The following is a 20,966-nucleotide window of genomic DNA, read 5'->3' on the forward strand; positions in this document are numbered from 1 at the left end:
TGACGAAACCTGCGTACTTTTTGATATCTGCACACTCCTGCAGCTTGTTTGCGTTCGTTTTCGCTTGTTCTGAGTGCAGCATGCGTCGCTTCGCCTTTCAGGCAAACGAAATTGGTTTGCAAGATTGCTCGGGAGGCAAAAAGGCACCGGAACAAGCAAGACAAAGGTTTTTCACAGAACAGGTGTCAAAATAGCCAATTTGATTTATTTTGCAGGCATTCGACTTTGAAATGGAACGGTTGGGGCTACAAGGACTCCAAGTTTCAAATAAACAGCCGAGGACAAGTCGAATTCACCGGCAACAGCGGAAGGCACGAAAATAGCGAACAAAAAAAATCTTACAGTAGTATTTCACAAAGAAAATTTAGATACAAAATATCCGGTCAAGAACTTCCGTATCTTCGCGAGTGGGCTGAAAAAGCTGTAGGAATGAATATAAGCTATAGAACGCCAACCCAAGTAAGAAAAAATATGTAACGTACGTAAAAAATAATCAGAGTACAATTACGATACACCGGTCCCCCCAAAAAAGTACAGTGCAGTACCTGTGCTGTACAGTCCAAAAGTGGGCGTGCCCTTTCCTAAGCGCCTTTCAAGCGCATGCGTTAGCTGCAGTCTCGCCAATCCGCACCAATTCGTCATCATATCGTTGTCTTGGAACCTTCGACGTGTTGTCGGATACGCGCTCCGCTATCGAACGATCGAGAATCGAGCATGAACGACGCGGAGAGCGAAAGCGAAGCGCGTCGAGATCCCGAGCCCATTTCCGTCGTCGATTCGACGCCGAACGACGCCGAAGCGACTCGAAGCGACGAAGCGACGCTCGTCGAAGCGCCGCCGAGCGGCGAACGTCGTCGAACGCCGTCGAAATCGAGCCTCGGCTCGAGACCGAAAAAATCCGTCAGTTTCTCCGATGGCCCGGATGAAAGCGACGACGGAATCGTCGCCGACAATCGGCCGCGACGAAACGGGCGAAAGCCCGGATCGTCGTTGGGTTCAATTAGCGAAGTCGACGTCAACGTGACGTCATCGCCGAAAGAACCGATACGTTTCGTCGATCGACGTTTTTTGCCGTCGCTTGCCTTCTCCGACGAAAAGGACGGCGTTGTCAACATATCGCTACCCAGCAAAAAATCCCTAATAGCCGACGTCATAATCTCGTCGATACTAATAATTCTATACGTTGCGAGCAACGTGTTCAGTTTACTCGTCGCCGTTCATTACCACGACGACGGCGAAACGAGCAGTTTTTTAGCCGTTCTTCTACTGGTTCTCATTCCGTCTATAATCGTTCAAATAGCGTCGTTTCGACTCGGCGACGTCGACAACGACGATTTCATCACACTTCTGCATCTACTCCAATTGGGCGTCTTTGCGCGCTATTTCAAATTGCTGCACAAGTCCTTGCAATTGTCGCGCGAAATCGTCATTCGTCAGACGGAATTGCTCGCGACGTTGAGCCTCTTTCACGTCTTCCTCTCGACGGGACCCCAACTCCTTCTCCAAATGTATCTCGTCTATGATCTCGAGGCGACGACGCCGGCGATACTCGTCATTAGTCTATGCGTGCAAACGCTCGCCTTCGCCTACTCTCTCGCCTTCAATCAAGTCGAATTTCGCGCGGCGATGAGTCTCAAGTTTCCGCGCTTGACGATTCTCTTCCTCTGGCGCGTCTTTCTCCTCGCCTCGCGCGCCGTCGCGATAGCCGTGTTCGCGCGCAAGCACGACTACTGGGTCTTTCTCGTTCTCGGCTTTCACGTGCTCGGCTTCATCGTCATCAACACGACGTGGATATTCTACATCGAACGCCAGTGTCTCAGTCCGACCGGCTGTCTACAGGCGTTCTCGCTCGCCTACATGCATCTGTACGAGTTCTTCAATTGGACAGAAGGACAGACGCGCTATCGCTATCTCATCTTCTATTCGGCGACGTTTCTCGAGAACACGCTTCTGTTTATCTTCTGGTTTCAGGATAAGAGCGGTCGTTGGGAGGGCGTTCTCTCCGCCGCCTTCGTCTGGGGCGGCTTCGTCGTCGGCATGATTTTCATGATCGTCTATTATCAGTTTTTGCATCCGAATCGATGGGAGAAGAAGTTCGTGCAAGTGATCATGGAACGACGGGGTCCGCCTGTCGCCCGTAGAGGCAAGCGAAACGAATACGTTACGACGTCGCCGCCGCCGCCGCCGCCGTCGCCGTCGCCGGGCGCTGACAAGCGGAAGGAGACGACGCTCTAGTTGATTAATTAATAATTTTGTACATGCCACCCTTAGCCTTATTTATTATTAGTATTATTATTATTGGTACAGAATACTGTTATCTGAGTTTGCCTTTTGCGTGTACTGTAGGAATTGGATGAGATCGTCGTATTGCCGCCTGTGAGAAACGCGGACTTTCTTGACGCCGTGAAGCGGTCTGAAATCGAATATTCGGACAAGAAAGAGGACAGGTTATTCCACTCTCACGGTAAGAATTCAACTCGTATTCCGAGGTAGAGAATGTATTATAAAAAAGGACATACGTGTCATGAAATATTTGCCTTGCGACACGACACCATCAAGCGCGTCCCCGACTTGGTAGTATGGCCAGGTGATAGCCCATGAACGAGCGAAAAAGCGCGTAGGCATCTGTGGTTATAGAGAGCCATGAAGACGTTGAAAAATTAGTCCGGGCTGCCTGTTTGTCCAACGTGTGTCTCATCCCCTTTGGAGGTGATAGACATAGCACGAAATTGATGTTTAGAGGCAGTATATTTTTACCTGTCAGGAGGAACTAGCGTGTCTGGTGCGCTAACGTGCCCAGCTGATGAGAAACGAATGATTGTCTCATTGGATATGACAGCGATGGTAAGGCTCTAATAGTACAGTGCACCCCAGTTAGTATAGGTACTCATATAATTATGGTTGATCGAGAATGCACTTAGAATAAGATACTGTGGATTGATCGCGAAAATTTGACCGTTCGCGCCGAAGCAGGAATCATTGGATTTGAATTAGATGATCAAGTGCGCTGCTGACACGTCGTCGAACGCGCACAAGTCACTACTGTACACTCTACTATTTCTAGTTACAAAAAAAGGGATTTTGTACCGGGCACGAACCGGACTCGCGCGAAATGAGTTCCCTCGGCGGTTGGGTGGCAACGAGGGCGTCGGGAATGAAGAAAAACGTCTACGGAAATATTGAGGATTTGGTACAGAAATCCTGCACGTTTACGTGGCGATTCTAATCTGGGGGGGACCTCGTTTTTAGCTCGTGCACGTCAGAATGGTAACTCCAACGGGCGTCGTCGAACGCAGTTGCCAAGTTCCGCGCATATCCGCCGGCCCCGACATTCACGAGTTCATTATGGGATCCGAGGGAATTCTCGGCGTCATTACCGAAGTCACGCTGAAAATTCGACCTCTACCTCAAGTTAGGAAATTCGGATCGCTCGTGTTTCCTGACTTTGAGACGGGTGTCAATTGTCTGAGGGAAATTGCGAAACAAGTAGAGAAATCCTACATCAAATGTCTTTTATATGTGTGTTTATATACGATTCATTAGCGTTGCGCTCCCGCTTCGATTCGTTTAGTCGACAACAACCAATTTCAATTTGGTTATCTTATTAATTTTATATTTACTGTATTACCAAGAGTTTTCAGGTCATGCACTGAAAGATAAGCCCGGCTGGTTGAGAGCCTTCTCAGACGGTGTTAAACGTATCTACGTCACAAAGGTATTTGGATTAGAATTCTTTGTCAAATAGCACTTAACCTTGGAAGTCATCTAGTTCAAGGGATTTGATCCGCAGAAACTCTGCGTGGCTACTATTTTGTACGAAGGAACCAAAGAGGCAGGCTTCTCATATGACCTTGGATTACAATAGTTGATGACGTCGTAAACTTAGAACGTTTCCATGCAAGAGCGACTTGTCAATGCAATAGCAAAGAGTTTCGGGTAAAAGAGAAAAATTGATAGTTAGGGAATTTTGAGGGACGTGGATTCTAGGGCTTTGCCAGCTGGAGGGGAGAATGGAGAAAGAGGCTATTTGCTAACATACGTTATTGCCTATCTGCGGGTAAACTAAACGTGCCAAGTCGTGTTTGGCCACGTAATGAGTTCTCGTTTAGGATTTTGGATTAGACTATTCGGTTGTGGCGGAATCATTTGAGACGTCCGTTCCTTGGGATCGGTAGGAAAACCGGCGACGTTCTTTTAGCGTTTTATTTATCCGCTGGGGCTTGGGTTAGAGTTGTCGATTTATGTCGTAACGTGAAAGAACGCGTTCGGAGAGAATCCGAGGCTCGCGCCTCTCTTGTGGCGCCTCCTTTTGTGAGCTGCAGGTACTGAGGGAATTACTGTAATATCTACGAAATTCACGCTGGGGTTTTTAGAGTGACCCAAACTTATGATAGCGGAGCTTGCGTCTACTTTTACATGGTGATCAATTATAGGGGAGTGGATGATCCGGTCGCTTTCTACGATGAAATCGAAGTACGAAGAGACATACGATGTCGATATTGCTTTACGACGACGCGTTCTCTGATTTTCAGAAAGCAGCGAGAAGAGAAATCTTGGACAATGGAGGAAGCATCAGTCATCACCACGGAAGTAAAGAGGATGATTGTTGGGGGCGTACAAGTAGCGAGGGATTTTTTTAGTTGGGAAAATCCGTAAGGAATGGGTCACCGAGACGATATCCAAGGTGGGTGTTGATATGCTGAGAGCCGTGAAAGCGCAAACGGATCCTCACAACGTCTTTGGCAGTGGAAACATTCTGTCGAAACTTTGACAGAATTTATATTCTTTTTTTGTACAATGTAGCGTGATCCTTTTGTTCAATTGTCCTTGTGATCGACTAGTAGGGATGGCCCCAGGTTTTCGCGCGTTTCAGTGGCGTAGACGCACGCTACGTGAGCCGGGCAAGTAGAGCAGAAATTACAATCCCCTTAGAAGAGCCTAGAAGGGCAGCATGAGTGGAAACGACAAAGAAGCCTCTGCTCTAGGCCACGGCCATCGCCATTTCGACGCAAACAGCGGCAGGAGTGCCTCGCAACAAGAACAACAGCAGCCAATCGCCGAACTGTGGTGTGTGACGAAAGTCGACGTGATACGATTCACCTACTTGTGGACGGTGAACAACTTCAGTTGCGTTCGCGGAGAAGTCGGCGAAGGTCTCAAAAGTTCGACTTTCTCCGCGCCGGACAGCGACGTGAAATGGTCCAAAAAAAACTAGATCAAGAAAATCGAATTGAAATTTTTTTTCAGGTGTTTGAGGGTGAATCCGAGAGGATTGGACGACGAGAGCAAGGAGTACTTGTCCGTCTATCTCCTACTTCTTTCGTGCGACAAAAGCGAGTGTCGAGCAAAATTTCGATTTTCGATTCTAAATAAGAAAGGAGAAGAACGAAAAGCCATGGGTTCTCGAACGATTACCTAAAAAAATTTAGTCAATTAATTAATTACGCAATTAATTGTTATAGAAAGTCAACGTGCTTATCGTTTCGTCCAAGGAAAGGATTGGGGATTCAAGAAATTCATTCGTCGCGATTTTCTGATGGCCGAAGAAAATGGATTGTTGCCCAACGATAAGCTGACCATTCACTGCGAAGTAAAGCAAAGTCCTTCCCCACTATATATATTTGTTCATAATTTTTATACCCAGGTGAGCATTTTTGATAATTCTGAAAATTTGACCGGTACGACGAAGGCGAAGCACATCTGCGTGCCCCCGTGTCGTCTCAAGGAGGACTTTGACTCTCTGTTGGATAGCGGTTGCATGTCCGACGTCGTGCTCGTCGTTCGCTACAACAAAGACGCAGCCGTTACTGGCATGAAAATTGGCGACGAGAACGACGACGATAGTCTCGATATTTGCCGAGAATTTCCGGCCCATAAAGCCATATTGGCCGGTATGAAGAGATAGATAAATACGCGTTCTTATTTGTTTATTTTTTGAGTCTCGCTATTAGCTCGGTCTCCGGTATTCAATGCCATGTTCGAACATCCAATGGAAGAGAGTCGAAAAGTCCGTACCTATTATAAGGGAATTTATTAAATACATTTGGATCTCTGTGTAGGGAAAAGTTGAAATTGACGACATTTCGCCGGAGGTGTTCAAAGATCTTCTACGATTCATCTACACCGGCACAGTAGCCGAAGAGAGTTTGCAAACGAATGCGGACGATTTATTAGCGGCGTCCGACAAAGTAGGATCACAGAGCGCACTTTCCTTCCTTTATATTATCTAATCAGTATCAACTCGATCGTCTTCGTCTGATGTGCGAGGAGACGCTCTGTTCGAATTTGAACTCGGAGAATGCCGCCGACGTTCTCGTGCTGGCGGATAGACACAGTGGATCGCAGTTAAAGAGTATTGCTATTGATTATATTAATAGGTACGACACAGATTCTATATAATAATAATAATGAGTTTTTTCTTAGTCATCCTGAAGAAGTGATGGAAACCGACGGTTGGAAATCACTTGTTAAGAATAACGCCCAGTTGGTCGCCGATGCCTTTCGCGCGCTCGCCTGTTCGCCTGACGCCGCCTTCTGGCCCATGCGTAAGAAATTTAAAAAGAGTTAGTTAGAGAGACGAGGAATCGCGTTGAGTTGAAGTAAGGACTATGCATGTACCTCGTATAGCGGAACAGTTCACTGTAGAGTTCTCAGAGGCGTTTTCTTTATTAAGCTATGCACGCCGTATTCAATGCCACTTGCAGCTTTCGCTAACTCTGTGAATTTAGCGTATAGTTGTAGTCGCGTAGTCGTATAGTCGAGATCTCTAACCTGTGAAAAATTCTTTTCTGCTGGTAAAGAAATCGAGTGGTATACGGAGCAGCAAATGAGGCCAAAAAATCTGCAAGATTCGATTATTCCTTACGCGAAAAAATGATTCGTGCTCTTACTGCGCCGATCACCCCGCCTGTCTTCGTTACCGTGGTGAAGACGCTTTTGATGAAATCTTTTGGTGCGAGTGATCAGGCAGTATTCGAAACGTTCGAATTTTATTACCTCGGCGAGTTAGACGAAGAGCAGAGAGTCGCAGCATGAGTCGCAGTAGGAGTTGAAATGATTGCTGAGTAAGGACTGACGTGTAGCGTGTAACCTCCGGGAAAGCGTAGCGCATTAGATCCGGGTCAACCAATGTCGAGACTCATTCTTCTCGTTCTCGCCTCGTTTCGCCTCGTCTCGTCGACGAAACGCAACGCGCTCGTCATCATAGGCGACGACGCCGGCCTCGAGTCGCCGCTCTACGGCAACGACGTCTGCAAGACGCCAAACATGGAAAAACTCGCGCGAATGGGCGTAACGTTCGACGAAGCCTTCACGTCGGTCTCGAGCTGCTCCCCAAGCCGCTCGGCAATCATGACCGGCCTCCCGCAGCATCAGAACGGCATGTACGGCCTCCACCACACCGTCCACCACTTCAACTCGTTCGACAACGTCAGAAGCGTGTCGTCACTTCTGAACGCGAGTCGCGTGCGCACGGGCATCATCGGCAAAAAGCACGTGGGCCCCGAATACGTCTACCCGTACGAATTCGCCTACACCGAAGAGACGGAGAGCCTCCTCCAAGTCGGTCGCAACATAACCCGTATCAAGAATCTCGTTCGCGAATTCTTCCAAACCCAAGACGATCGCCCCTTCTTCTTATACATCGGTTTTCACGATCCCCATCGATGCGGTCTCATGACGCCCCAATACGGGACGTTCTGCGAAAAATTCGGAAACGGCGACCCGGAAATGGGTCTCATACCGGATTGGTCGCCGGCGAAATACGACCCCAATGACGTCATAGTTCCCTATTTCGTTCCGGACACGCCGGAAGCGCGAGCCGACATTGCGGCCCAGTATACGACTATAAGTCGAATGGATCAAGGTATTGGGCTAATAATCGATGAATTAAATCGAGCCGGTTATCTCGATTCAACTCTAATACTATTTTCGTCCGATAACGGTATTCCCTTTCCGTCCGGTCGTACGAACATCTACGAGCCGGGACTTCGCGAGCCGATGATCGTTTCGTCGCCATATCACGCGACGCGTAACGGGCAGCGAAGTTCGGCGATGACGTCGTTATTGGATATCGTTCCGACGGTTCTCGATTGGTTCGATATTCCATATCCCAATTATACGATAATCAGCGAGAAAGATCCCCCCGTTCGTTTGACTGGAAAATCCCTATTACCCGTTCTAGTACAAGAGCCCACGAGTGGCTACGACGACGTATACGCGAGTCATAACCTACACGAAATCACCATGTACTATCCCATGCGAATGTATCGCGATCGACGCTATAAACTGATTAAGAACGTCAACTACAAAATGCCCTTTCCCATCGATCAGGACTTCTTCGTCTCGCCGACGTTTCAGGGCCTGCTTAATCGCACGGTAGCGAACGAGTCGACGCACTGGTATAAGAGTCTACGCGACTATTATTATCGCGACGAGTGGGAGCTCTACGATCTCGTCGAAGATCCGCACGAGCTTCAAAACGTCGTCGGAGACGCGTCGCGACGAGACGTCGTAGAGGATTTGAAGGCGAAGTTACTCGCGTGGCAAAGCGCGACGGCCGATCCGTGGCGATGCGCTCAGGAATCGGTACTCGAGTTTCAGGGTATTTATCCGCGTTCGGGCGTTTGTCTTTCGATGCATAACGATTTGGGTGGAGGTGATTAGTCGTTTGCTGCGCGCTGTTCGTTTTTTTTTAGTTCTAGTGTTCGAATCGACCCAGTCCTAACATTTCTATGCATTCTCGCGCTTCGTTGTGAGACCACGTGCTCCAGTCGTCCGTTACGACGCGTATGAAGCGCATCTTTATAGGGGGACCGGGATTATGGTTTTTAGTTTATTAAGGGTTCTTATTTTATTACTTGGAGCTGCTGCTTTGGTTTTTCCAAAGCGGCGAGCTGGTTCTCCGTGTTGCCGCAGAGGAGAAAGAATAGAGCGTGCGTGGACCACATTCTCTGCGCGGAAAGAAAAGATTGGGGGGTTGCCTTGTCTGAAATTTATTTCTATACAGTTACCATTTCTCTGTTGATGTGCATTAGGTAGTTTGACAGTATATCGATCAATCCGTATTGCCTGTTATTGCGAATGAAGCGTACGTGCATCTCTCCCTAACGTTATACTGTATATAGATTAGTCTACCTGGCTCTGTCTTGATTCGCTTTATTCATTCGCAATATTTCGGAAAGAGCTTTAACGATTTCCTAAGAAGGCGAAACGAGTTTGATTTGAATATTTCCTCGGGGGATCTTAGTCACGATTTTGACGCATTGGGGTTCACTGGTCTTTCGTAGAATATTGATCAGAAGCTCTAAGTAGTGTTCTCCGCTAAACTCGGCAACTTCCGGACCCCCTAAATACCTAAGCGATCTCCTTCGTATCTAAGACACAAGGGCACTGATCTAACCAGTCCAAGACAAGTGACTCATCGTTCGTATAGCTAAGAAACGTTTGTGACTGAATAACAATTCCTTTTTTATTACTTTCCATTCTTTCTTCAGGCGAATCCGAACATTTGAGTTTGGTTGCGAGTTTGTAGATGCGTAGTTTGTAGAGATTGTCGTTAATTCCCTCCGGAGGGGGCTCGTCGCCCGCCGCATTGGCATTAGACGATTGGGCGATATTGAATAAGGGCAATATGTGACCAAGACCCGCTGGAAAGAAAGCGAAGTGATTTCAATTGACGCTCGCGTACGACTATAGCTTTTAAGACCGGATAGAGACGCTCGTCTCACGGCCCCAGTAAACCGAGTAGTAAAACGTTGGAGCGCCTGCATAACAGCCGGGGATCTGCGGTTGCTTAGCAAATACTAAGCACGGATATAGAATTCTGAGCTGCCAGAATTCTCTCTCTATATATATATGGGTTTCAATATGATGTGTATGTGTTATAAGCCTGGCTGCAGACAGTGCAGTTGCTGTCTTGCGTGCATAGGCTCATAGCAAACGATCTTCACGTCGTCGTGACTTTGATGAGTCTTTGCATTCTCCTTTCTGCTGTACAGAAAATTATTGAACGAGATGAAGGTAAAAGCTGAGACCGCTGGGGTTCACTGGTCTTTCGTAGAATGTTGATCAGAGGCTCTAAGTAGTGTTCTCCGGGCCCCCTAAATACCTAAGCGATCTCCTTCAAATCTAAGACACAAGGCCACTATGTAACAAGTCCAAGACAAGTGATTCATTGTGCGTATAGCTAAGAAACGTTTGTGACTGGATAGCAATCAATTCCTTTTTTTCGGAGGGGGCTCGGCATTAGACGATTGGGCGATATTGAATAAGGGCAATATGTGACTGACCAACTCTTCTCTCCTGTGTAATAAGTTACATTAAAATTACAAGGGACTGGCCGACACTTCTGTCCTGTAATAAATTAGAGTAAAATTACAAAAGACTGGCCAACTCTTCTCGCTTGTGTAATGAAATTACAAGAGAGTGGCCAACTGTTCTCTCCTGTAATAAATTACAAAAAAATTACAAGGGACTGGCCAACTGTTCTCTCCTGTAATAATTTACAGAAAAATTACAAGGGACTGGCCAACTGTTCTCTCCTGTAATAAATTACAAAAAAATTACAAGGGACTGGCCAACTGTTCTCTCCTGTAATAAATTACAGAAAAATTACAAGGGACTGGCCAACTGATCTCTCCTGTAATAAATTACAGAAAAATTACAAGGGACTGGCCAACTGTTCTCTCCTGTAATAAATTACAAAAAAATTACAAGGGACTGGCCAACTGTTCTCTCCTGTAATAAATTACAAAAAAATTACAAAAGACTGGCCAACTCTTCTCGCTTGTGTAATGAAATTACAAGAGAGTGGCAAACTGTTCTCTCCTGTAATAAATTACAGAAAAATTACAAGGGACTGGCCAACTGTTCTCTCCTGTAATAAATTACAGAAAAATTACAAGGGACTGGCCAACTGCTCTCTCCTGTAATAAATTACAGAAAAATTACAAGGGACTGGCCAACTGTTCTCTCCTGTAATAAATTACAGAAAAATTACAAGGGACTTGCCGACACTTCTGTCCTGTAATAAATTACAGTAAAATTACAAAAGACTGACCAACTCTTCTCGCTTGTGTAATGAAATTACAAGAGAGTGGCCAACTGTTCTCTCTTGTAATAAATTACAGAAAAATTACAAGGGACTGGCCAACTGTTCTCTCCTGTAATAAATTACAAAAAAATTACAAGGGACTGGCCAACTGTTCTCTCCTGTAATAAATTACAAAAAAATTACAAGGGACTGGCCAACAGCTCTCTCCTGTAATAAATTACAGAAAAATTACAAGGGACTGGCCAACTGTTCTCTCCTGTAATAATTTACAGAAAAATTACAAGGGACTGGCCAACTGTTCTCTCCTGTAATAAATTACAAAAAAATTACAAGGGACTGGCTAACTGATCTCTCCTGTAATAAATTACAGAAAAATTACAAGGGACTGGCCAACTGATCTCTCCTGTAATAAATTACAGAAAAATTACAAGGGACTGGCCAACTGTTCTCTCCTGTAATAAATTACAAAAAAATTACAAGGGACTGGCCAACTGCTCTCTCCTGTAATAAATTACAGAAAAATTACAAGGGACTGGCCAACTGTTCTCTCCTGTAATAAATTACAAAAAAATTACAAAAGACTGGCCAACTCTTCTCGCTTGTGTAATGAAATTACAAGAGAGTGGCCAACTGTTCTCTCCTGTAATAAATTACAGAAAAATTACAAGGGACTGGCCATCTGTTCTCTCCTGTAATAAATTACAAAAAAATTACAAGGGACTGGCCAACTGCTCTCTCCTGTAATAAATTACAGAAAAATTACAAGGGACTGGCCAACTGATCTCTCCTGTAATAAATTACAGAAAAATTACAAAAGACTGACCAAATCTTCTCGCTTGTGTAATGAAATTACAAGAGAGTGGCCAACTGTTCTCTCCTGTAATAAATTACAGAAAAATTACAAGGGACTGGCCAACTGTTCTCTCCTGTAATAAATTACAGAAAAATTACAAGGGACTGGCCAACTGATCTCTCCTGTAATAAATTACAGAAAAATTACAAGGGACTGGCCAACTGATCTCTCGTGTAATAAATTACAGAAAAATTACAAGGGACTGGCCAACTGTTCTCTCCTGTAATAAATTACAAAAAAATTACAAGGGACTGGCCAAATGTTCTCTCCTGTAATAATTTACAGAAAAATTACAAGGGACTGGCCAAGTGTTCTCTCCTGTAATAAATTACAGAAAAATTACAAGGGACTGGCCAACTGTTCTCTCCTGTAATAAATTACAGAAAAATTACAAGAGACTGGCCAACTGTTCTCTCCTGTAATAATTTACAGAAAAATTACAAGGGACTGGCCAACTGTTCTCTCCTGTAATAAATTACAGAAAAAATACAAGGGACTGGCCAACTGTTCTCTCCTGTAATAAATTACAAAAAAATTACAAAAGACTGGCCAACTCTTCTCGCTTGTGTAATGAAATTACAAGAGAGTGGCAAACTGTTCTCTCCTGTAATAAATTACAAAAAAATTACAAGGGACTGGCCAACTGCTCTCTCCTGTAATAAATTACAGAAAAATTACAAGGGACTGGCCAACTGATCTCTCCTGTAATAAATTACAGAAAAATTACAAAAGACTGACCAAATCTTCTCGCTTGTGTAATGAAATTACAAGAGAGTGGCCAACTGTTCTCTCCTGTAATAAATTACAGAAAAATTAGAAGGGACTGGCCAACTGTTCTCTCCTGTAATAAATTACAGAAAAATTACAAGGGACTGGCCAACTGCTCTCTCCTGTAATAAATTACAGAAAAATTACAAGGGACTGGCCAACTGATCTCTCCTGTAATAAATTACAGAAAAATTACAAGGGACTGGCCAACTGATCTCTCCTGTAATAAATTACAGAAAAATTACAAGGGACTGGCCAACTGATCTCTCCTGTAATAAATTACAGAAAAATTACAAGGGACTGGCCAACTGTTCTCTCCTGTAATAAATTACAAAAAATTACAAGGGACTGGCCAACTGTTCTCTCCTGTAATAAATTACAGAAAAATTACAAGGGACTGGCCAACTGTTCTCTCCTGTAATAAATTACAGAAAAATTACAAGGAACTGGCCAACTGTTCTCTCCTGTAATAAATTACAGAAAAATTACAAGGGACTGGCCAACTGATCTCTCCTGTAATAAATTACAAAAAATTAGAAGGGACTGGCCAACTGTTCTCTCCTGTAATAAATTACAGAAAAATTACAAGGGACTGGCCAACTGTTCTCTCCTGTAATAAATTACAGTGAAATTATAAGGGACTGGCCAATTGTTCTCTCCTGTAATGAAATTACACGGGACTGGCCAACTCTTCTTTCCTGCAATATGTATACATGTATATGTATATGTATATGTATATGTATTAAGTAGAGACGCTCGTCTCACGGCCCCAGTAAAACGAGTAGTAAAACGTTGTTGGAGCGCCTGCATAACAGTCGGAGATCTGCGGTTGCTTAGCAAATATAGAAAGAGAGAAAGAGAGAGACGCGAGAAAAGGAATGCTGTAGTAAAAAATAAACCATGTTCTGAGAGAGATCAGTTCGTGAGAACGACGAAGTCGTCTTTGTCGACCGACAGCTAGAGGAGGCGAAACCATTAAGGAGGGGAAACCTTTGTCGCATCCTACACGTTTTACCACGTCGTGCGTCTTGGCGCACGCGTCGCACACGCGCTGGCCCGTAGTGTATCCCAATGACGGCAAAAGTATACGCTTAGACGAGCATTCGTTGCAGAAAACTTGGCCGCAGGCTCTGCAGTGATGCTGCAAAACGAGAGAGAGAAAAAGAAATACAATATCATACGAACGAACTACACTAACGATCTTACACGTCTACGAAAGTGAGTGAATCGACGCTTGCAGTCGTAGCAGACTTTGGCTCGACTGTCGGGCACCCAAACTACCATTTGCACTTTCGTTCGACCCTATCCAATGCCCTTAGGGGGTTTGCCCTCGACTAGTTTCTTGCGCTTGTACTCACCGTAGTTGTGTCGTCCGTGTCGAGAATGCTACTAGGCCACGAACTTTCGTCGTATCGTAAATAGAAGTCGAACCAGAGTCGAATTCTTCTGACGCTTGCGTTCGGTTGGATTATCTGTATAAGGAATTCTTATATACATGTATGTATTGTGGACTGTATATTGGATGTAGTGCCTCTGTGGTTTGGATGTAGCCTGGGTGCAGTAGCGTCTCCCTGATTGCGTCCATGTGAGCCCAAATCGAAACGGACGTTTTGGAAATTTCCTTCTCTTTTCGTTGCTTTTCCGAATTGAGAAGAAACGTGCCGAACCTGGGCGTAAATTTTTTCAATAATTTACAAACGATTTATCTATATATAGTCCGACCATCCGGAAAAGTGTAGTTCGGCGAGAGTCAACAAATACTTGGGACTGAACTCGAAGGCAGATTGAAACTGCTCCATAATTTGCCACGCGCAATCGAGAAACTGTAGAAACACGGGAGACCGTTCGTGGGGACAGTTGGGATTTCCTAGACGATCTTTAAACTTGTGCCCAAACGAGAGCCACTCTTTCTCGACTAGAACCTAAAAGATAAATATTAGAAAAGGATATGTACGTTAGACGAGAGACTCTACTTTGAAGCCGTCGAACGTGCGGTAATAAGGATCGAGCATGAGCTGAGCGAGCGACGTGAGCTGAGTCGTTCTATCCCAACCGTCGCTACAGTGAACGAGAAGGGAGACGTCTCTCTCGCCGACGTAACGAGCAATAGTCGATGCCCCCTGAAAAAAAAACTAAATATATTTCTAATCGCGAAGACATACGATTGTCTTTCTTTGATTATGACGGCGATGTGTTGGAGCCATCGCGTGTCTTCTAGTTTCGATAGCCAATGGGATTCGGACGCTCCCTGGCACGCGACGCTTCTCAGCTTGTCGATGCTCTCGCGCATTGCGTGAATATTGCCGATATCCAGGTGCAGCAACTTACAATTGCGATAGCGAGCCGCGTTCTCCGTTCCCAAACCCTCGAGCGAAAAAGTAGACAGAGAGAGATATAAATCCCCTTAGGGAACGTACCTTCAGTTTATTGCCCTCCGCTGCTACGACGGAACGAGCGTCGAAGATGACGAGACTCGGCGCGTTGGGAGTGCAGAGTCGCGCCTCTTCGACGAGCGTCTCGTCTTCCACCGATACCTTTTTTTGAAATATATACGATTAGAGTCTAAATTGCTAATCGAGGTCGTGCCTTTCCGAGCGTTCCCGGCATCGGCTGACTGCTCCGCATTATGAAATTACCGCGAGAGTTATTGTACCAACACAGCGTAGGAATTCGGCACTTTTTAGGGAGAAACATCAAAAAAATTATTATGTAGTTATTATTATTACTTTGCTTCGAAATTCGGCGCACAGTCGTATAATGCGATCCTATAGCAATACTTTTAAACCCGCATATAGGCACGTTTAGGCGTACTTCGAGGTTGCTAGGAAGGTAGAGAATTTCCGGGTAGGTTGGGCTCGTTTCGTGAGACGCGTTCCATTTGGACGCTGCCCATTTATCGCTTATCTAATTTTTTTCCAAAATAAGAGAGACTGCGTGATGTACTATCACTTAGCTACTTGTTGCCGTTCGAATTCCATTTCTGGTGAATAGACGTCGTGACCAATTAGTAAGTCCGGCCTCAATTCCGATTCACTGCAAAGTTTGATAGATATTATTATTATTATTGTACGTCTTTACTGTATTGCCTCAGAAAACTAAACGCCTTTTCTCTTGGATTCAATGCAATGAATTCAAGTCGATCTTGAAACACTTTTACCAATTGCGAAAGGGAGCTAAATCAGAGTATCGAGGTTAGTGCTATTGGCTCATTGATCTCACCTTTCGGACGATTTTACGGAGAACGGTTTCTGCCCTTTCAATTGCTCGAAGAACTGAACTATTCTCTCTTGCGCCAAAGTGGAAAGAGCTCGCGCCCGTCCTCCCAGCGACGACATCACGTCAGAAAAAGGAACGCCCATTTTGACGGCGCCGTGCGACGATCGATAGTTCGCAGCCCCGTCAACGGGAGTCAACAGAGGAGAAGAGGAGGAAGAGTGTCTCGGAGGTGAGAAATCGTCCATAGGAGAAATTCCCCCCTCCTCTTCCTCCTCTGATATGTCCTCTTTTTGTACTACGGGTTTTTCTAAAGCCAAAGCGTAGCTCCTTCTTTCGGCTGTTTTGGCTAGTTGATTGAGAAAGGTGACTCGAACGATACGAAAGTCGTAGCAACGGATAACGAGTGCCGTCGCACTTCCTTGTTCCTTTGCATTCTGAATAACCTGAATGTAAAAAAAATTAAGCAATAACCCTTGTGGGTATGTTGATCTTATGACTTTGTCGTCCGTGAATTTCTCCACGCCTTCTATGTGCTGAAGAGGAATCCACATGGAAAGGTCCTACGGGCACATAAGGGGTTGCTATAGAGTAGTAATTGGATATCTCATACGGTGAAACTGTCTGAAGTGAGTCCGTATTTGTGAGCGAAGTCTTCATTGCAGGAAATCACAATTCTAAAAAAATTCATTCCCATATGTATGAAGTCTGGCTTATTAATTATTAATTAACCTGTAGTCTGTCAAATAGACGGATCCCACCGAACGCCTCTGACTACTCTCAATCAAAACAGGAGAAAGCAGCATCTCAACTCGTTCAGCAACCCCTATATTAATTAATTAATCAGTAAGCACATAGTACTAAAACATATGATTGTTTCTACCCGGCAATTCGTGTAGACCATCTGTGGCCAGTATAGGCAGATGATATCCCCTTTGCTTACAGAACGTATACAATTCTCCGTCTGCAGCCCATCTCCCAATTTCCTTAGAATCTCAGAGCCTCACATATGTGCAAGTAAGTAAGTTAGCCTTACTTCCTTATTGTCATTGGCTATGGAAATGCTCAACATGATTTCCCCAGATATCCTCGTTCCCGAGCTCATCGTTCCGAGTTTGTACCACGTCATCGCCTTGCTTTGCAGAGACGCAATCGGCAACATGACTCTTCCCATGAAATCGTCGGGATTCAAGCGATCGTAATCCCACACTTCGACGACGACGTAGTGAACGACGTCCTGGGCGCCGAGGCCGGCTCTCGCCGCCAAACTCGGAACTGGAACGCGAAATTTGAAAGCCTCGTTCCAAGTCGGATTCAGCGTCGACGAAACGTCAAACGTTCGTCCCTTCTTCTCCGACCCGACCGTTATGACGCAATAGGGATCCGCTTTTCCGTCTGGGTCCGAAGCGGTGAGATTTCGGGCCTCGTGCACTAATGACGTCATAGATAAACAAGGATTTTCTTATATAGACACACCCACTCGAGGAAACTCGCCTTGAATTTCGATTCGAGCGTATCCCAGCTGTCCCTCCCCTTTGTATGTGTCGCCAAAGGCGCGTAGTCCGGATGTTAGAGAGGCGTGCGGTGACGACGGCGTTTTCGGGCTCGTTGGCGACTCGGTCATCGTTTGACGAGCAGGAAAAGTCTTCTATACTAACTAACAAAGCCTAGGGGTGAGACGGATCGCGAGAAGCGAAGCGGCGTAGCGCGTGAGATCTCTGGATTTATTAGCGCGCTTGGAAGGAGAGAAGGGGGCGTAGATTCACGTGTTATACATGGCGAAGCTTCGCGTTTTGAGCCTCAATTGCTGGTACGCGAACCTTCGAAATTGTTCCGCTTGCAGATCTATAGTCGCGCCGCTCTTATAATAGGGGTCTTCTCTATCTATCGACGAAACGACGCGAACGCATGAAAGCGATCGGCGAATATCTCGCCGAAGGTCGTCACGACGTCGTCGCTCTTCAAGAAGTACGCGAAATGAGACGAGGCGTCGCGATCCTTTCGCTTTCAATTTGAATTTTCTCTTCATCTCTTCAGGTTTGGTGTCGAGAAGATTTCGAGCTGATATCGAAAACCGTCACATTGGAACTGCCACACGCTCACTATTTCCACAAGTAAAAATATAGATTTTAATTAATTAATCTAATTTAATTAATTTAATTAATTAATTAAGTGGAATGTTTGGAAGTGGAACTTGCATTCTGTCTCGCTATCCAATCGTCGATTCGTCGTTTCAGCCGTATCGACTCAACGGGAGCCCATACAAAGTTTTCCACGGCGACTGGGCCGCGGGAAAGGGCGTCGGCATGGTCGTCATCAATCATCCGAACCACGGCCCAATTCACGTGTTCAACACTCACGTAAGATGCGAGATAGTATAAAAGTTCCTTATAAAGGTATCTATTTCTTATAGTTGCATGCTGTGTATGGTGGTTCCAAGGCTCCGTCGCAATACTTGCCCCATCGTCTTTCTCAAGCCGTTCAATACTGCCACTTCATACGCCTATGTCGACCTCGTTACGTCGTCGCCTGCGGCGATTTCAACGCTCGGCTCAAAAGCGAAATCTATAACATCATGACGGAAGGAGCGGGGCTCGACGATTCGTGGCTCGAGTGCCACGAGAAAGAGTGCCCCGAAGGAATGACGTGCGATCGTCCCGAGAATCCGTTCAGCGCCGCGAAGAAAGTGACTCGCGCCTGTCGCATCGATTTCATATTTTATAGGCGAGGAGAGATGAAGTGCGTGGGATCTGGGGTTACCATGGGAAAAGTCAACGACGGCTCGGATTTATTCTATTCGGATCATCACGCCGTGACGGCGGAATTCGAGTTCGATAGCAGTTCGAAAACGCCGGAGAAAAAACGCAAGAAATTACGATACACTTGATTAATTTATATGTTTTTTTTTCTTTAGTTTCTTCTGACTGTTTTTTTCATCCTGAGAGGATGCTCGCCGACGGACTTCAGAATGCCGCCGTTCGTCGTCGACAGCAGATGCTCGCCTTCTATTTCTTTATCTCTCTTTGGCTGACTCTGACGATCGTCAGCTGGTTTCAGGGTTTCTTTGCTCTGCTATCGCCGGTCGACGTTAGCGAGTTGGAATCCCTTTCGTCTCCTCTTATAGGTCTCCTCCAGAGCGTTACGATTGTTCTCGCTCTCGTGTTTTGGATCATTGGAATGGTGGCGACTCCCTTCGAGATCAGCGCAATGAAGGAGATGAGAAAAGAGACGCAGTTACTCAGCCAAGGGGTAGACTATTAGCTGGACAAATGCTCGAGTTGAGTGATTCCCCCCCAATCCAAAATGCTCCCAATCTACTAAAGTAGTGTGATAAAACCCCCCATGTCTAATTCTAATAACCCTCCCCGCGAAATTCCATACAAAAAAATTGTCTCCGTCTACACTTCGTATTCCCCGTCGCTAAATTCGACTTTTCGCCCGGGCCGCGTTTTCCTCTCCGACCCTCCCAATTTTTTCGCGATGAATTGCGTGCGAAGATCTGGCGGCTTGTTCATTCTCGAACGGGCGAGACGAGGAGACGACGACTGGGTCTCGAGCACCCGAATAGGACGACGACGCAGATTGTAGCGACCCGTCGACTGACTCGACTCCACCTAAAAAAAGAGAAAAAGTAACTTTTAAAAACTATTCCCCAATGTATCTACTGTACCATTTCCAGTTTTGATTTGGGCGTGCTGACGGTTTCTTGACCGCCTTCGCTTTCCGACGTCGTCCCCGTGTCCGTTTGACTTCCGTCTGTTTCTGTTGTCGTTTCACTGCCGCTCGTCGGACCGTCGTAGTCATCCTCACCGTCGTCGCTTTCAACTGTCATCGGTTTCTGTGGCGTTGACGACACGGAAACGGCTCGTATGAGTTCTGGTGCAGGTAAAAGGTTCGAGTGTTGTCCTAGCATAAAGGCTATCAAATATATATCCCTAATCTATTGTATAACTTACGTTGGTGCTGGCTCAATTCTAATAATTCCCTCAATAACTTATTGTTTTCCTCGTTCAAATCCTTGAACGTGATCACCTTGTAGAGCCAAATTGCAAAGCAGACGAAGCCAGCCAAGCTTCTCCAGTACCACAAAATCCAATAGACCCACTCCTAGAAGAAATTCAATTAATTGAAAAACAGGACTCACGTTCGAAAGTTTTACCATTTGCTGAGCCAGCGTCATTTCAAAGGACATTATGACGTATAAAATCAGACGTTCAATAGAAAAACTACCAACCAAAACAATATAAATCCACAATCGAGCGCCTCCAGTCTGATTCGTAGCAGTCAGCAAATAAGCGACGAGAGCTCCTAGGACGTACATCAAAAACGCTTGAATCCCAATAAATTCGCCCAAGACGAGCGACTGCACGTAGGCGATTTTCTTCAACCAAATCATAAAATTTCCAAAAACGTGCGTCGACGTCTGATTGATCTCCTGAAACGACTGCTTCATATCCTGCGTCGTTTCGGTGAGAGATTCCTTTAAATCTCGTTCGGCCGCCATCATCAATTCCTGATTATCCAACGACGTCTTCTCATACTCCAACAGTTCCTTATGATAGCCTAAGGACTCCTGCAAGCCCTCCGAGACGCGATACGAATTTTCCGCTAATGTTGAAATTGTCAATTCGGTTTTTTCCTGCCACGTGACTTGATGCAGAAAAAAACATATGTGACCCGTGTGCGTGAAGAATTCCGTGTAGGCGTTGAACGAGAGCACGTCCATGTCTTTCGTGCACGCCGCGACGTCGCTTTCGTCGTCGCACGGATACGTCGGCTTTCCCGAGGCGGCGAGATGGCAATTCGTGAAGGCGATTGCGAGTTTGCGCTGTTCGGCGTCGTTCATGCGTCTGCAGCCCGTCTCGATGCGATCGACGGCCGTTTTCCAGCATTTGCTGTGTTCCGCGTGGCCGCGATAGTCCGAGAGCGCCGTTTCGCCGGCTCGCGCTCGTTCCGCGTTGATTTTTTCCGGCATTTCGAACTTCGAAATTGCCAGCGAGCGATTGAAGATGACGACGGCGGCGAGAAGGAATATCGAAGCCGGCTTCGTCATGTTACGCTTTGAATGGGAAACGGTGC

At 45.8% G+C, this 20,966-nt stretch overlaps 8 protein-coding genes and 1 long non-coding RNA gene across 12 annotated transcripts; 5 read left to right on the forward strand and 4 right to left on the reverse strand.

Moving 5' to 3' along the window:
• Positions 1–6: 6 nt before the first annotated feature.
• LOC136193677 (alkyldihydroxyacetonephosphate synthase, peroxisomal-like) lies at positions 7–4,843 on the forward strand. Its single transcript, XM_065982607.1, has 20 exons — positions 7–166; positions 216–311; positions 369–459; positions 2,347–2,464; positions 2,513–2,587; positions 2,638–2,709; positions 2,765–2,844; positions 2,922–3,002; positions 3,065–3,190; positions 3,250–3,486; positions 3,544–3,595; positions 3,642–3,715; positions 3,770–3,832; positions 3,887–3,936; positions 3,988–4,057; positions 4,110–4,171; positions 4,230–4,322; positions 4,374–4,473; positions 4,533–4,590; positions 4,641–4,843. Exons 1-20 carry the CDS (start codon positions 81–83, stop codon positions 4,769–4,771), a joined length of 1,815 nt encoding a protein of 604 aa, XP_065838679.1. The 5' UTR covers positions 7–80; the 3' UTR covers positions 4,772–4,843.
• On the forward strand, positions 466–2,311 carry LOC136193681 (XK-related protein 7-like). The gene has a single exon (XM_065982614.1). The coding sequence runs from the start codon at positions 715–717 to the stop codon at positions 2,233–2,235; it is 1,521 nt and encodes a 506-aa protein (XP_065838686.1). The 5' UTR covers positions 466–714; the 3' UTR covers positions 2,236–2,311.
• A 61-nt stretch (positions 4,844–4,904) lies between the features above and the next one.
• LOC136193687 (speckle-type POZ protein B-like) lies at positions 4,905–6,692 on the forward strand. Its single transcript, XM_065982622.1, has 8 exons — positions 4,905–5,199; positions 5,248–5,399; positions 5,463–5,590; positions 5,645–5,891; positions 5,952–6,007; positions 6,060–6,188; positions 6,235–6,377; positions 6,424–6,692. Exons 1-8 carry the CDS (start codon positions 4,952–4,954, stop codon positions 6,566–6,568), a joined length of 1,248 nt encoding a protein of 415 aa, XP_065838694.1. The 5' UTR covers positions 4,905–4,951; the 3' UTR covers positions 6,569–6,692.
• On the reverse strand, positions 6,347–7,006 carry LOC136193692 (uncharacterized). Its single transcript, XR_010671417.1, has 4 exons — positions 6,891–7,006; positions 6,772–6,841; positions 6,619–6,716; positions 6,347–6,534 (listed from the first exon to the last, which is right to left on the reverse strand). It is a non-coding gene; the product is annotated as an uncharacterized lncRNA (long non-coding RNA).
• A 106-nt stretch (positions 7,007–7,112) lies between these two features.
• Positions 7,113–8,727, forward strand: LOC136193680 (N-sulphoglucosamine sulphohydrolase-like). The gene has a single exon (XM_065982613.1). The coding sequence runs from the start codon at positions 7,129–7,131 to the stop codon at positions 8,662–8,664; it is 1,536 nt and encodes a 511-aa protein (XP_065838685.1). The 5' UTR covers positions 7,113–7,128; the 3' UTR covers positions 8,665–8,727.
• On the reverse strand, positions 8,608–9,773 carry LOC136193690 (uncharacterized). 2 transcript variants are annotated; one of them, XM_065982630.1, is made up of 8 exons: positions 9,707–9,773; positions 9,477–9,647; positions 9,401–9,433; positions 9,252–9,346; positions 9,136–9,197; positions 9,012–9,069; positions 8,859–8,951; positions 8,608–8,800 (listed from the first exon to the last, which is right to left on the reverse strand). In XM_065982630.1, the coding sequence occupies exons 1-8, from the start codon at positions 9,768–9,770 to the stop codon at positions 8,699–8,701; spliced, it is 678 nt and encodes a 225-aa protein (XP_065838702.1). In that variant the 5' UTR covers positions 9,771–9,773; the 3' UTR covers positions 8,608–8,698. The 2 variants fall into 2 exon arrangements, with proteins under 2 accessions (XP_065838702.1, XP_065838703.1); XM_065982631.1 differs by lacking the exon at positions 9,401–9,433.
• A 2,935-nt stretch (positions 9,774–12,708) lies between these two features.
• On the forward strand, positions 12,709–19,483 carry LOC136193689 (uncharacterized). 3 transcript variants are annotated; one of them, XM_065982627.1, is made up of 11 exons: positions 12,709–16,586; positions 16,638–16,733; positions 16,787–16,908; positions 16,971–17,296; positions 17,358–17,560; positions 17,619–17,697; positions 17,759–17,855; positions 17,925–18,001; positions 18,061–18,247; positions 18,301–18,751; positions 18,802–19,483. In XM_065982627.1, exons 6-11 carry the CDS (start codon positions 17,663–17,665, stop codon positions 19,146–19,148), a joined length of 1,194 nt encoding a protein of 397 aa, XP_065838699.1. In that variant the 5' UTR covers positions 12,709–16,586; positions 16,638–16,733; positions 16,787–16,908; positions 16,971–17,296; positions 17,358–17,560; positions 17,619–17,662; the 3' UTR covers positions 19,149–19,483. The 3 variants fall into 3 exon arrangements, with proteins under 3 accessions (XP_065838699.1, XP_065838698.1, XP_065838700.1); XM_065982626.1 differs by having other exon boundaries at positions 16,787–16,904; XM_065982628.1 differs by having other exon boundaries at positions 12,709–16,119; positions 16,787–16,904.
• Positions 13,399–17,613, reverse strand: LOC136193675 (uncharacterized). Its single transcript, XM_065982605.1, has 21 exons — positions 17,382–17,613; positions 16,924–17,318; positions 16,771–16,873; positions 16,620–16,713; positions 16,501–16,564; positions 16,388–16,450; positions 15,894–16,333; positions 15,761–15,847; positions 15,632–15,707; positions 15,486–15,578; positions 15,401–15,439; positions 15,261–15,350; positions 15,092–15,208; positions 14,847–15,039; positions 14,648–14,793; positions 14,397–14,596; positions 14,206–14,341; positions 14,033–14,146; positions 13,881–13,976; positions 13,690–13,815; positions 13,399–13,631 (listed from the first exon to the last, which is right to left on the reverse strand). Exons 1-21 carry the CDS (start codon positions 17,509–17,511, stop codon positions 13,590–13,592), a joined length of 2,844 nt encoding a protein of 947 aa, XP_065838677.1. The 5' UTR covers positions 17,512–17,613; the 3' UTR covers positions 13,399–13,589.
• On the reverse strand, positions 19,178–20,943 carry LOC136193683 (uncharacterized). The gene is made up of 4 exons (XM_065982616.1): positions 20,047–20,943; positions 19,844–19,994; positions 19,558–19,793; positions 19,178–19,501 (listed from the first exon to the last, which is right to left on the reverse strand). Exons 1-4 carry the CDS (start codon positions 20,938–20,940, stop codon positions 19,286–19,288), a joined length of 1,497 nt encoding a protein of 498 aa, XP_065838688.1. The 5' UTR covers positions 20,941–20,943; the 3' UTR covers positions 19,178–19,285.
• Between the last annotated feature and the right edge of the window lie 23 nt (positions 20,944–20,966).

This window comes from Oscarella lobularis, chromosome 12 (assembly GCF_947507565.1).
Source record: "Oscarella lobularis chromosome 12, ooOscLobu1.1, whole genome shotgun sequence".
Lineage (NCBI taxonomy): Eukaryota > Metazoa > Porifera > Homoscleromorpha > Homosclerophorida > Oscarellidae > Oscarella > Oscarella lobularis.